This window comes from Rattus norvegicus, chromosome 7 (assembly GCF_036323735.1).
Source record: "Rattus norvegicus strain BN/NHsdMcwi chromosome 7, GRCr8, whole genome shotgun sequence".
Classification (NCBI taxonomy): Eukaryota; Metazoa; Chordata; class Mammalia; order Rodentia; family Muridae; genus Rattus; species Rattus norvegicus.
The window spans coordinates 110,465,219-110,479,293 of NC_086025.1; the positions used below are offsets into that span (position 1 = coordinate 110,465,219).

A 14,075-nucleotide genomic window follows, 5' to 3' on the forward strand; every position below is an offset into this window, starting at 1 on the left:
CAGCACTGTTATTTTCAGGGTGCCAATTTTGGCCATTCTAAAAGATATGTAGTGATACCTCATTATTTTACTTTGTAATTCCTTGGGGACACAGCCAAACATCTCATATGCCTACCTGTCGCCTGTATCTCTTCTTGTGTCTGATCGGGTCTTCTGCCCATTTTAAATGTAGGCCGTACGTGTTTTGAATTGCTGAGATCTAAGGGGCTGTTGTAATAGATACAGCCACGTACTAGACATGATATTTGCAAATATTCTTTTTTTTTTTTTTTTTTTTTTTTTGGAGCTGGGGACCGAACCCAGGGCCTTGCGCTTCCTAGGTAAGCGCTCTACCACTGAGCTAAATCCCCAGCCCCCTGCAAATATTCTTAATCTCTGGACTTTTTGTTTCTTTTTGCAGTTTCTTTTTAATGAAGTCTCAGCTGTCAACCAGGCTTTACTGACGGTCTTCCGTGCTATATTTGAATATTCACAGCACCTTTTGTCCTGTTATCCTTTGGAAGCTTTGGAGTCTCGTGCTTTACATTTGGCTCTATAACCATTTTGCTTTGGACTAAATCGTATCCTTCCGTCTAATTCATAACGTGAAATCCTAACTCTCAATAGTGTCCTAACTGTGCCTCTGGGAGGTAACTAGGGCCAGATGGAAACGTGACAGGAGCTGGTTCTCACAGGGGATAAGCACCTTTTAAGAGATGCCATTTCTGCTCTGTTTAAAGGGAAAATTAGCCCAGTATGGAGGAGCACACTTCTAATCCCAGCACTCAGAAGGCAGAAACACGCAAATCTCTGAGTTCGAGGCTAACCTGCAAACTGGTCTACACAGAGTTCCAGGAAAGTCAGGGCTATGTAGAAAGACCCTGTTTTGAGGAAAAGGAGGGAGAGAGGAAAGAAGGGAAGGGGGAAGAGAGGAGGAGAGGGAGAAGAGAGTGAGAGGGAGAGATAGGAGAGAGGGAGAGAGGGAGAGAGGTGCTCTTTCTCTATCTACCACAGCAGGACAAAGTAAGGTTATCATCTATAACTGAGATCACCAGAGTCTAATAACATCGTCCTCATCAGAGACTGTCAGCCTCCAAAGTGGTGATAAACGGCTCTGTTGGTTAAGCAGTTCCTATAATCGCAGCAGAGTATGAACAAACCAAGACTGTTGACTTTCTGTTATCTTTTTAATTGGCCTGCAGACATCTAGTATTTGTTGAAGACTGTTTTTTCTCCACTGTGTACTTCTGTTCCCTTATCAAAGGTCATTTGATATTTACCAAGTCCTGCATTGATATACTGTTCCAACGATTGCCAGATCACTCCACTTATGTTTGACAATACCACACACTGCCTTGATAATTAGTGCTCTAGAGTTCAGCCTTGGGATCAGGTAGGATGAGGCCAGCTCTTTTATTGGATATTTTATCTTAATTACATTTCAAATGTTATCCCCTTTCCCGGTTTCCCCCCCTTTTTGCTTTAATAATGAGCTATTTGAAGTCTTTTACTTTGCCATAAAAAGAACTGAAATATTTGTTGATATTCATCAAATAACTGCTAATATTTTTATTTGGAATGTATTGAATCTATAGAGAAATTTGAAGTCAGTTAACATCTTGATATTATTCTATCCATGAACTCTATTTAATCCTCTTCTGTTATGTTTTTAACAGTTTTTTCCCTTAAATTTTGAATATATTAGGTAAAGACATCTTGAATGTACTAAGAATTTCATCTTCAGAGTGCTTATATAACATTTTTTATTTTTTAACAGATGGAAGGCTGGGCATAATGGTGCACACCTTTAATCTTAGCAGTTGGGAAGCAGAATAGATGTCTGAATTTGAGGTTAACCTGATCTACACAGTGAGTTCCAGAACAGCCAGCGCTACATAGTAAGACCCGGTCTCAAAACAAAACAAAACCAGATACAAAAGAAGTTTGGGGGCATGCTTGCAAGAGTTGGTTCTCTCCTTCTACGGAAGTTCAGGGAGTTGTCCTCATGTCCTCAGGACTGACTTCCTGCTGAACCATCCTTTAGGTTGTTTTAAAATACTTTGATCCCAGCATCCAGGAGGCAGAAGTCCCAGGCCAGGTAGGGCTGTACAGTGAGACTGTCTCAACTTCGCCTCCAAACTCTAAACAGGAGACAGGGAAAGCAGCCGACTCCCGGACACTGTGCGTGAAACTTTGCACTTCCGGTTACACGAGTCCTCACATTCAGGCTGTCTATAATCGCACTGCATGGGAACAAAGTCTGATTCCTCAGGACTCTCCAGGGTTGGAAGAGTGGCAGGTGACAACTTGCTGCACTGCTGACCTTAGGACGCTTCCAGTGTCTAATCTTCAGTGCATTAGCCGCAGGGCTTTAGAAGATCTTTACAAGCTGAGGAATCCCTCTTCTGTACCTTGCTCATTTAGGTTTGAATCACAAATGAGCATCTGACTTTGTTAAACACCTTTTTCTCTTTTATCCACTGACAGGATCATGATTGCTTTCCTCTAACAATGTGGTAAATTCTATTGACTTCTTGGATGTTGATCCAAGTCTTGCATACCTAAGATTAATTCCACTCTTTCTTTTTTAAAGGAGAGCTAACAGATTAAGAAAAGTGAGAAATAACTCCCAAGAGTTGGGGGGGGAGGTTCAAGGGAGGAATATTCCCAGACAGGTGTTCTTTTCATACATCGTTAAAGCTGATTTGCTGTTACTTTTCTTGACAACTGTCCCATCTGTGGTCATGGGACGTACCCGTCTGCAGTTTCCTTTCCTGTATTGTCTGATTTTGCTGCAAAGAGAACGCTGGCCTCACAGCCAGGGCCTGCTCTTTTATCTTCTTAAGGAGTGTTCATTTCTTCCTCATTTGTCAGAACCACAAGGGAACTTACCTGAAACAGGCAGGTACTACTCAGACTGCCATTTTGTTTTTGTCGAGTTTTAAAAATAGGGCATCTTTCAAGGAAGTGGTTTGTTTCATGTGGGTGAACTGCTCACACCATTGCTTTATCGCCCTTCGAATGCCCATGAGATGTAGCTGTAATAATGGCCTCTCTCGGTTGTGGTTTTTAAGGTATTTTATGTATATGGGTGTTGTGTCTGCACATAACATCTATAGGCCAGAAGAAAGCGCACATCCCCTGAGACTACAGTTATATAAGGCTGTCAAGCTGCTCTGAGGGCACTGGGAATTGAACTCCAGAGAGCTCTTACCTACTGAGCCATGTCTAGCCCCTTTATTTTTATGTATTTATTTATTTTTGTGTCTGTTTTTCTAGACAAGAGTTTCTCGTGTTACCCTGGCTATCCTGGAACTTGCTCTGTAGACCAGGGTGACCTCAGAGATCTGCCTCCCTCTGCTTCCTGAGTGTTGGGCTTAAAAGGCACATGCCACACCAGACTCATTTATTTTTTAATATTTGTAATGTCTACCTTCTTTTTTTTTTTTAAAGTTGGTCCTGCTAAGTTTTATCAACTTGATAATTATGTCACAGAACCAACTTTGGTTTTGTTGTTTTTTCTCTATCAATCTCCTATTTTAGATGTCAACGATCTTCCCAGTTTTGTTAATAATTTATGCTTCTAAGTTTCTTAAGGTAGATTAGAATATTGCTGTAAAATAGTTATATAGCTTATTTATTGACCCCTACAACCTCAATCACCAGCACCACACCTCACCCTACATTCAGACTGTTCAGCAGAGTTGGGCTTTTCTTGTTGTTTTTGAAGACAGTTTCTCTGTGTAACCCTAGCTTTCCTGACTCACTCTGTAGACCAGGCTGGTCTCAAAGTCAAAGATACACCTCCCCTGCTTCCCAAATGCCGGGATTAAAGACGTAGCCCACAACCACACTCATAACAAACAGAGAGTTTTAAAGTTCTAACTTATTCACGGCTAACATTCAGGCTGGAAATATTCACTCAGCCCACCACCTCAAGCCTTATAGGTCCGTGAGAAGTGGAAGTAATTCCAATGGTACATTATTTTCCTTTCAGGAAGGTGAGTTTGATACCCACAATATTTCTTCTTTTGTGCTTCAAAATAAGCTGGAGTTTCCACACAAACCCTTTTAATGTCTGTTTCTTATATAGCTTTTTCCTGGGCCTAACCAGATAGGGACCAGAGACATCAACACAGACCAGCAGTTAACAACCAGTACACTGTCCAGGAAATAAAGAGAGATCGCTGGTTTCTACCCCTGCCCCATGCCTTTGTTGTTCTAAGATCTTGAGAGGCTGCATCTCGTCACTGCTTATAAGAGAATTTCTGTAGTTTGTGGTACTCACCAAAGGGCAGGTCAAGGAATAAAGAGTCACTGAGTGGTCAGGAATCAGAGATGCTGTTCTTCTCAGGCTCCAGGAGTACTGGCTGCCTTCTGAGGTTTCCAACCCAAGCCTTAAGATCCCCTCCTTTCCAATAAGAGAGATCCCTGGTCTATGTTTATGGGTGGATGAAGCTGTTAGAGTCTTGGTTCTGAATAGCCATACTACCTACTACAAAGTTCACTAAAGACTATTCTTTGCTTTGGAAAGTTAATTCTAAGGTTTTTTTAAAAAGGAGGATGGTCATACCTGAAGAAATAAAACCTTAGTAACACAATCATCTTTCCTAATTGCAGTCTGGATTACTGAACAAGCGGCTTAATGCAAAACAGAAAAGAGCTTCAAATCTGAGGGAAATCCACGTATAACTTGAGGAAACAGATATCCCAGGAAGGAGGTAAGCGGGTCCTTTTCTGTTACTCAAGGGATCACATGGTCACATGCAGAAGGGAAAGGCTGAATGAAACAAGTGGCAAGATCAAGTCTTACAGCAATCGGTGTGGAACCTTTTGAATTTCAAAACGAGGATGAGTGAAGCTCTAGTTAATGTGGTCCCTCGGAAGGGTTTCAGTCAGTGAACAGAAGGCTTGACACAACAATGAAGGGACAAAACCATACCTACATCAGCAAATTAAGCTATTACAGAGTTACAGCTGTCCGTGCATAGGTCGTGCCTGCTATCCCAAGACACAGAGGAAGGACTCCAGCCTAGCCAGCGCTAAACCCCACTGGCCAGGTCTCCTCCAAAGAAAACTGCATAGAAAAACACAAGTATCACAAGTATGCATGAGAACCATGAGATTTCCCTGACATATTCCTGTCTCTTGTGTATATATATATATATATATATATATATATATATATATATATATATTGTATATATATATGTACATACATACATACATATATACACACACACATACACACACACATACACACACACACACACACACACACACACACACACACACACACACACACATATATATATATATCCAGCAATCAAGATTCAGAAACAGGAACTATGAACTATGACGGAAGCCAACCTGGGCTACATAAGAGTATGCCTCAGAAAGAATACTATCTTGTCTTTCAGTTTCTGTTGATAGGTAAGAAGATGTGTTTGGGAAGGAGCTGTGCGAGCAGGTCTCAGTAACATGCTCAGGGCTGGGGAGAGGAGAGGGCCACAGATCTTCACTTCTGATTGAATTTCAGACAGCTGCCCACACAGACTGGCTAGAAGGTGCTGGAATTCTCCTTCCTCAGGCCAGTTAGGCACTGGGACATTTGCTTATTTGAAGAGCAGCTGTCTTAAGTCAGGATACAATTTAACATACTTCAACATAGTTTTCTTTCTTTTTCTTGTGATCTTTACTATGAGGTCCTAGTTAAGCTCCTGAAGGTATAACTCAGAAAAATGTTCCCTCTTCCCAGTGCCTCCTTGGGTTCTGGTTTTGTTTTGGTTGGTTGGTTGGTTTTTTGGTAGTTTTTTGTTTGTTTCCTTAAATGTTTGTATTTATTGTATGTTCTAGTATGTACTGTCCAGTGTGTACTGTCCAGTGTGTGCTGTCCTGTGTGTACTGTCCAGTGTGTACTCTCCAGTGTGTGCTGTCCAGTGTGTACTTTCCTGTGTGTGCTGTCCAGTGTGTACTGTCCAGTGTGTACTTTCCTGTGTGTGCTGTCCAGTGTGTGCAGTCCAGTGTGTACTTTCCTGTGTGTGCTGTCCAGTGTGTACTGTCCAGTGTGTACTTTCCTGTGTGTGCTGTCCTGTGTGTGCTGTCCAGTGTGTACTTTCCTGTGTGTGCTGTCCAGTGTGTGCTGTCCTGTGTGTGCTTTCCTGTGTGTGCTGTCCAGTGTGTACTGTCCAGTGTGTGCTGTCCAGTGTGTGCTGTCCAGTGTGTGCTGTCCTGTGTGTGCTTTCCAGTGTGTACTGTCCAGTGTGTGCTGTCCTGTGTGTGCTTTCCTGTGTGTGCTGTCCAGTGTGTACTGTCCAGTGTGTGCTGTCCAGTGTGTGCTGCCCAGTGTGTGCTGTCCTGTGTGTGCTTTCCAGTGTGTACTGTCCAGTGTGTGCTGTCCTGTGTGTGCTTTCCAGTGTGTGCTGTCCAGTGTGTGCTGTCCTGTGTGTGCTTTCCAGTGTGTACTGTCCAGTGTGTGCTGTCCCGTGTGTACTGTCCCGTGTGTGCTGTCCCGTGTGTGCTGTCCCGTGTGTGCTGTCCAGTGTGTGCTGTCCAGTGTGTGCTGTCCCGTGTGTGCTTTCCAGTGTGTACTGTCCAGTGTGTGCTGTCCCGTGTGTGCTGTCCAGTGTGTGCTGTCCAGTGTGTGCTGTCCTGTGTGTGCTTTCCAGTGTGTACTGTCCAGTGTGTGCTGTCCCGTGTGTGCTGTCCCGTGTGTGCTGTCCCGTGTGTGCTGTCCCGTGTGTGCTGTCCAGTGTGTGCTGTCCAGTGTGTGCTGTCCCGTGTGTACTGTCCCGTGTGTGCTGTCCAGTGTGTGCTGTCCAGTGTGTGCTGTCCTGTGTGTGCTTTCCAGTGTGTACTGTCCAGTGTGTGCTGTCCCGTGTGTACTGTCCCGTGTGTGCTGTCCCGTGTGTGCTGTCCCGTGTGTGCTGTCCCGTGTGTGCTGTCCCGTGTGTGCTGTCCAGTGTGTGCTGTCCAGTGTGTGCTGTCCAGTGTGTACTGTCCCGTGTGTGCTGTCCAGTGTGTGCTGTCCAGTGTGTACTGTCCTGTGTGTGCTATCCAGTGTTTGCTGTCCTTTGTGTACTGTCCTGTGTGTGCTGTCCTGTGTGTGCTGTCCAGTGTGTGCTGTCCAGTGTGTGCTGTCCAGTGTGTGCTGTCCAGTGTGTACTGTCCAGTGTGTGCTGTCCAGTGTGTACTGTCCCGTGTGTGCTGTCCAGTGTGTACTGTCCAGTGTGTACTGTCCAGTGTGTACTGTCCCGTGTGTGCTGTCCCGTGTGTACTGTCCAGTGTGAGCTGTCCTGTGTGTGCTGTCCAGTGTGTACTGTCCAGTGTGTGCTGTCCAGTGTGTACTGTCCAGTGTGTACTGTCCCGTGTGTGCTGTCCCGTGTGTGCTGTCCCGTGTGTACTGTCCAGTGTGTGCTGTCCTGTGTGTGCTGTCCAGTGTGTACTGTCCAGTGTGTACTGTCCTGTGTGTGCTGTCCAGTGTGTGATGTCCAGTGTGTACTGTCCCGTGTGTACTGTCCAGTGTGTGGTGTCCAGTGTGTGCTGTCCTGTGTGTGCTGTCCGGTGAAAGGAATTGATTCTCTTCTTCTACCATCTAAGTTGTGGGGTCCAATGATTGATTTCAGCGGGTAAGTGCCTTTACCCACTGGGGACACTGCTGGCCTGCCATTGAGGTTTTCAACTCATGCGGGTCTCTGTTGAGCATCCAGAAATCTGTCACTCACAGACAGTCCCTACTTTACACAGTGACTCTGACTTCAGTTCTCCGAGAGCCATAAAAGTTGCTTCAATGTGTCAAGTTTTTTTGAGACAGGGTCTTATATAGCCCTGGCTGGCTCTCAAACTCACTCAGAGATAGCTGAGATTACTTAATTTTCTGACCCTCCTACCACTACTTTCCAAGTGCCAAAGTTACAGCTCTGCACTCCCAGGTCCAGTTTTATGCCATAGCAGGGATCAAACCCAGAGTCTTGTTCTTGCTAGGCAAGCCCTGCCACAATAACCTAGTTCATAGTTCTCTTTTCTAAATAAACTACACACAGCTATCTCCAAACCCGTTACCATGGCAAAACCCCTGGGATAATTAACTATTTTATACTCAGGTTATACATTCTGTGCTGCTACTTGTCCCCGCTTGACACTGTAGCATCCAGTGCATCATGACAGGGCAGAAGAGGCCTGCTTACCTTTTGGCAACCAGGAAGAAAAAGAAAGAGGAAGAGGTTGGAGTCTCAACATTTCCCTCAATGGCATGCCCCCGGTGACCTTTACAGACTCCAGGTTCTGAAGTTCCCACCCTCCCTCAGTGGTGCTCTAGGCTTTCAACACAAGCCCTGGGGAACATTTCAGATCCCAGTTACATCGATTTACCGTGATTTAACGGTAAATCAAAGAAACTTTCTACTTTTCTGTTTGCTTTGAAACAGGATCATGCCACACAGCCCAGGACAGCCTGGACTAGATGAATAGTCCTCCTGCCTCTGCCTTCCGTATGCTGGGAGGATACACGTGTGTGTATTTCCAAACTCCCTGATTTTATGTGCATTGGTGTTTGCCTGAAGGTATTGTCTATGTCAGGGTATTAGATGGGGGTGGCAGGAACGACAAAAACAAAACAAAACAAACAAAAAATCACTAACAGACTGAACACAGAAATTAAAAGACAGAATGAACAGAAAATGGGACCCTATTGTGTGCTATCTGGAAGACAGACACTTTAAATGTGCGCAGGTGTGTGTGTTTGAGTGTGTGTGTATGTGTGAGTGTGTGTATATGTGTGTATGTGCGTGTGTGTGCATATATGAGTGTGTGTGTGAGTGTGTGTATGAGTATATATGTGTGTGTATGTGTGTGAGTGTGTGTATGAGTATATGTGTGTATGTGTGTGTGTATGAGTGTGTGCATGTATGTGTGTATAAGTATATATGTGTATGTATGTATGTGTGTGTTTGTATGTGTGTGAGTGTGTGTATGAGTATATGTGTGTTTGTGTGTGAGTGTGTGTGTGAGTGTGTGAGTGTGTGTATGAGTGTGTATGTGTGTGAGAGTGTGTGTGAGTGTGTGTATGAGTGTGTATGTGTGTGAGAGTGTGTGTGAGTGTGTGTATGAGTGTGTATGTGTGTGAGAGTGTGTGTGAGTGTGTATGAGTGTGTATGTGTGTGAGAGTGTGTGTGAGTGTGTGTATGAGTGTGTATGTGTGTGAGAGTGTGTGTGTGAGCATATGTGTGTATAAGTGTGTGTGTGAGTATGTGTATGAGTATGTGTGTATGAGTGTGTGTGTATGAGTGTGTATGTGTATAAGTGTGTGTGAGTGTGAATATAAACCGTCACATCTGGAATTAAATAGATACCCCATGTTAACAAAAGCAGCAAGCAGGGGGCTGGAGAGATGGCTCAGCGGTTAAGAGCACCGGACTGCTCTTCCAGAGGTCATGAGTTCAATTCCCAGCAACCACATGGTGGCTCACAACCATCTGTAAAGAGATCCGATGCCCTCTTCTGGTGTATCTGAAGACAGCTACAGTGTACTTATGTATAATAAATAAATAAATCTTTAAAAAAAAAAAAAAGCAGCAAGCAGGCTGGAGCTGCTTTGCTAGCATCTCCTACAATGCCAAATTGCCAAATGTATCTGCCAAATTGGAGCAAGTCAGTACCACAGCCTCAAAACAGAGTCGGCAGACAGTGACTAAGTCAAAGGGAAAGACAACGTCCCATCCTCGGATAATCCTAGTAACTGAAAGAACAATTAAACAAGCAAACCAGCAACAAACAAACCAGGAAAAGTGCGGAAACCGTGACCCACACAGTCAGCCTCATCGACTTAAAGACAATGTACAACCCTATGACTACAGAGCACCCATCTTTTTTTACATAGATATTGTTGTGGTTGGAATGAGAAATGTCTCCCACAGGTTTCCAATACTTGGTCTCTACTTGGTGGTACACTGGGGAAAGGTTGTTGTGGTGGTTTGCATATGCCTGGCCAAGGAAGTGGCTCTGTTGGGAGGTGTGGCCTTGTTGGAGTACATGTGTCACTGTGGGTGTGGGCTTAAGACCCTTACCCTAGCTGCCTGGGAGTCAGTATTCTGTTAGCGGCCTTCAGCTGAAGATGCAGAACTCTCAGCTCCTCCTGCACCATGCCTGCCTGGATGCTGTCATGCTCCTGTCTTGATGATAACGGACTGAACCTCTGAACCTGTAAGCCAGCCCCACTTAAATGTTGTTCTTATCAGAGTTGCCTTAGTCATGGTGTCTGTTCACAGCAGTAAAACAGTTATAGAACCCTTAGGGGATGGTGCCCTGGTGAAGGACTTCCTGTCCCCATCCATGTGTCTCAACACCCCCTTTTACAGATGACATGTGATCACTCTGTCCTGATTGACAGGCAGGCCTCACACTCCTGCAGCTATGAGTTCCCCTCTATCATGGGCCCTGTCACTCTGGAACTCCAAGCCAAAAAAAAAGGAATCCTTTTCTTTTCTAAGTTGCTTTCTGTCAGGGCATTCAATCACAGCGACAAAAAGTTATTAATACATAGCATATTTTCTAAGAGAGACCTGGAAGTCATACGACATCTATAAAATACAAGAATAAAACTATACAGATGTTGTTTGACCACAATAGAATTATAGAATAAATTGAAAACAATAAGATAATTAGTAAAACAACTACTTAGAAACTCACACATGTCCAATTATTGATTAGCCAAAGATTTGTATTTTAAAAAGTCTGGATGGTAGTGGGAGCAGCGTAAGCTTTTAATTCCAATACTTGGAAAGCAGACGTAGGTGGATCTCTGTGAGCTCGAGGCTAGCCTGGTCTACAGAGCTAGTTCCAGGACAGCCAAGGCTACCCAAAGAAAGCCTGTCTTGAAAACAAAAAACCAAAACAAACAAAAAAGGACATTTTGAACTAAATGTTAATAAAGCATATGAAAAAATCCACGAAATACACACTAGAGTGGACCTATAATGCCCACTTCTCAGGAGGCTGAGGTAAGACCTCAAACTCAAAGCCAGCCTAGAATAGAACATGAGTCTAAAGCCACCATGAGCAACGAAGACACTGTCTCAAAATAAAGTAAGACAAAAAGGGCTCCAGGTATAGCTCATTGGTAGGGCACTTGCCTAGCATGCATGAGTTCAATACAGAACCCCAAAAATTAAAAAAACAAAAGGCAGATCAGAGAGATGAATCGCAGTAGTTCAGAGCACACATGCTCTTCTAGAGGACCTGGCTTTTGTACCCAGTACCCTCGCTGGGCGATACCTGTACCTACGATACCTGTAACTCCGGGAGATCTGATGCCTCTGACCTCTGCAGTTACCTGTGCTACAGTACACATACGCAAAAGTGGTATTTGAAAAAAAAATGTGAAATGTGCTTTTATAAAGCCTTGGTATAAACACCTTTAAGGAAATAAAATTACAGATCCACCATCTAAGCTCCCAATCTCAGAAAAGCTCCATACAGCCGATTTCAAACGTGTAAAACATGGAGGGTATATTATTCAAAAGAGCTTTTCTGAGTAAGCCCCTCAGAAACGGTGATGCAGTCACTTATGGTGAAGGACCAACGACGAGGAATAAAGGCAAACACTTGATGTATTTAACTCAGAGAATAAGAGCAAATGAGAGACCGTGACTGACAGTGAGGAACAGTACACAGGACAGACAGGGACAAGAGGAGCCAAACACACGGGGCCGGAGAGATGGCTCAGCGGTTAAGAGCACTGACTGCTCTTCCAGCAACCACATGGTGGCTCACAACCATCTGTAATGAGATCCGATGCCTTCTAGTGTGTCTGAAGTGTACTCACATATGATAAAACAAAACATAAAAAGGCCAGGTGTAGTTATACATCCTCTAACCCTGGCACTTGAGAGGCCAGAGGATCAGGAACTCAAGGCCATCCTCACCTACACAGCAACTTTAAGGCCAGCCCTAGCTACAGGAGCAGGCTGAGGCGAGGGAAGGGAGCAACTGAAGAGACATAATAAAAACACTAACGAGCCAAGCGTGGCGGCCTGTACTTATGGTCCCAGCTACTGTAGAGGCCAAGGCTCTGGAAAGGATGACTTTGATCCTAGGTGTTAGAGACCTAATCCCAAGAAGGAGAGAGAGAACAGGAGAAATTGAGGGCTGAAGGAGAAAGAGGTATGATACAGACCACGTAGCTGGTGTGAGGAGAAAAAGTGTCTTCTATTGGAAAACAATGAAGGTATAAAACAACAAAGCACATTATGACCGGAAACCACAATATTGGTTTTTGTTTGGTTGTTTTGTTTTAAGGCAAAGCCAACAGACCTTACAAGGCAAAGGAGTGCACCCAGCAGCTATGTTTCCCCCGCTGGACTGTACACCATTACCATACTTGCCTTCACGTCTAGCCTTCACTCCCGGCCACCGAAGGCGGGGCTGGCAGGCCACTCCTGAGCATCTAGATTATGCTCACCTGTCCCGCAGCTTCTCAAGACTTCTGGTTCCTCAGCCCCGAGAAGATCCAGGACCCACAGCTCCTCCTCTTGCTCCAGCTGGGAGATCAGCTCTGGCTTAGGGCCTGGGAATCCTGTTAAGGGTGAGGACCCTGGATGAGCTGCTGCAGCCTGCGGGACTGAGCAGAACCCTGTCTGCTGGGTCTTCCTCACTAGATAGGGTTTTCTGCCTGCGTGGGCACACTGGTCAGGGGAGGCCAAGGGGCAAGAGAGGTCAAATGCCTACAGCCTCTGTCATTACACTGGGGAAAGGAATGGCCCTGTAAGTCACTGGCAATAAGGAAAACAGTCCCTAGAACTACGTAGACTGGTACCTGGGGACAAGAGCAGGATTTTCCCTTCTCCTGCCTACGTGTCCCTCTGAGATTCCCCACTGTAAGCTAGGACTCCAGGGTAGTTCTCACCCAGTGAGGCCACGTTCCCATAGTTCTCCAACATCACATCCCGGTACAGCGCCCGCTCCTGGGGGCTAAGCTGCTGCCCTTCCGCCCTGGAGAAGTACACAGCCACATCCTGGAAGGTCAGAGGCATCTCACCCTGGAATGACAATATGCCAACAGTACACCAGGGGGTGTGCCTTGTTGATCCCTGCTGGGGTAGCAGAACTGAGACTGGTGGATCAGGCAAGGCCCAACTGAACACAGAGCGCTACTCTTACAAGAGGCAGTAGTCTGCATCCTGATCTCTTCCAACTTCACTATCTGACCACTTCACAGCTCTAGAGGAGACAGCTTGTGACAGGGCACTAGAGAGAAGGAATAACTCACCGGAGTCCGGGAGCAGGACTTGGCAGCCATCTGGGTTGGGATCGGTGGTAAGCAGGAGGCAGCCCCAGCCTGAGGCCTCTCCAACTTACTCTCAGGGAGAGAAAACAGACAAACTCAGCCCCATTCGGCTGGGGCAGTGGACAGATGGTCAGAAGAGGACGACAGACCTTGCTTCGGAAGTGGCCTTCTGGAGTGTCCTGAAGCCTCGAGAGCCAGCGTGTGACCGACCTGTCCCGTGCTGCTATCCAAACTGAGAACTGCCCCAAGCACGGCGCAAGTTGGCAGTTCCAGCCATGCACCAGGACACCAAGAGTGGACTCATAGCACCGCCTCAGCCTTAGAGGGCCAGCCTGGAAAAGGCTGCGGGCCTCACGGCGATAGGCCTCACAGGGTTGCGGGTGTGAGTGGACATGAAATAGGCGGCGAGGGTTAGCCCTGGGCAAAACCTAAAGGCCATCGTTCTTCACATCCATGCCCCCCAAGGCCGCGTCGCCGCCGGCCGCTTGTCCCTCCCGCGGGTTCTCCCGCTGCTGGGTGGCCCCTCTGGCTGCGACCACTGCCTCCTCCACTATCCCTCCTCCCAGGTGTCGCGGCATCATCAGCGCCCTTGGCCAGAAGCAGAGGCAGCCAGCCCGAGACGCTGTCTGCTGGCTGTCCTTGCCCACCTGCAAAGCGACAGCCTCACCTCAGCCAGGGCGCTCTGGACCAGGCATCCACCTACACCCAGCCTGGCCCGCGCTAAGCGGGCAAGCTGACTGCTGACTAGGGGCGGAACAGCCAAGCTGCGCACGCGCGGGTACGGTCGCCGCGCACTTCCGGAGCTTCTTTAGGG

The 14,075-nt window shown here is 46.2% G+C and overlaps 1 protein-coding gene across 3 annotated transcripts in view; it reads right to left on the reverse strand.

Annotated features, from left to right (window-relative positions):
- The window catches only part of Zfp251 (zinc finger protein 251), a 30,025-nt gene extending 16,025 nt beyond the window's left edge, over window positions 1-14,000 (reverse strand). For 2 of the 3 annotated variants that reach the window (XM_006241854.3, XM_008765589.4), the window contains exon 1: window positions 12,437-12,551. Coding sequence is in view for 1 of the 3 variants with exons in the window: in NM_001191911.2 (NP_001178840.1) it covers window positions 12,437-12,550; window positions 12,881-13,013; window positions 13,244-13,273 (277 nt within the window). In the remaining 2 variants the exon portion in view is untranslated. Of the gene's footprint in view, window positions 1-12,436; window positions 12,552-12,880; window positions 13,014-13,243 lie in introns of those variants that run through there. The other variant, NM_001191911.2, reaches the window with a different exon arrangement.
- Window positions 14,001-14,075: the final 75 nt, after the last annotated feature.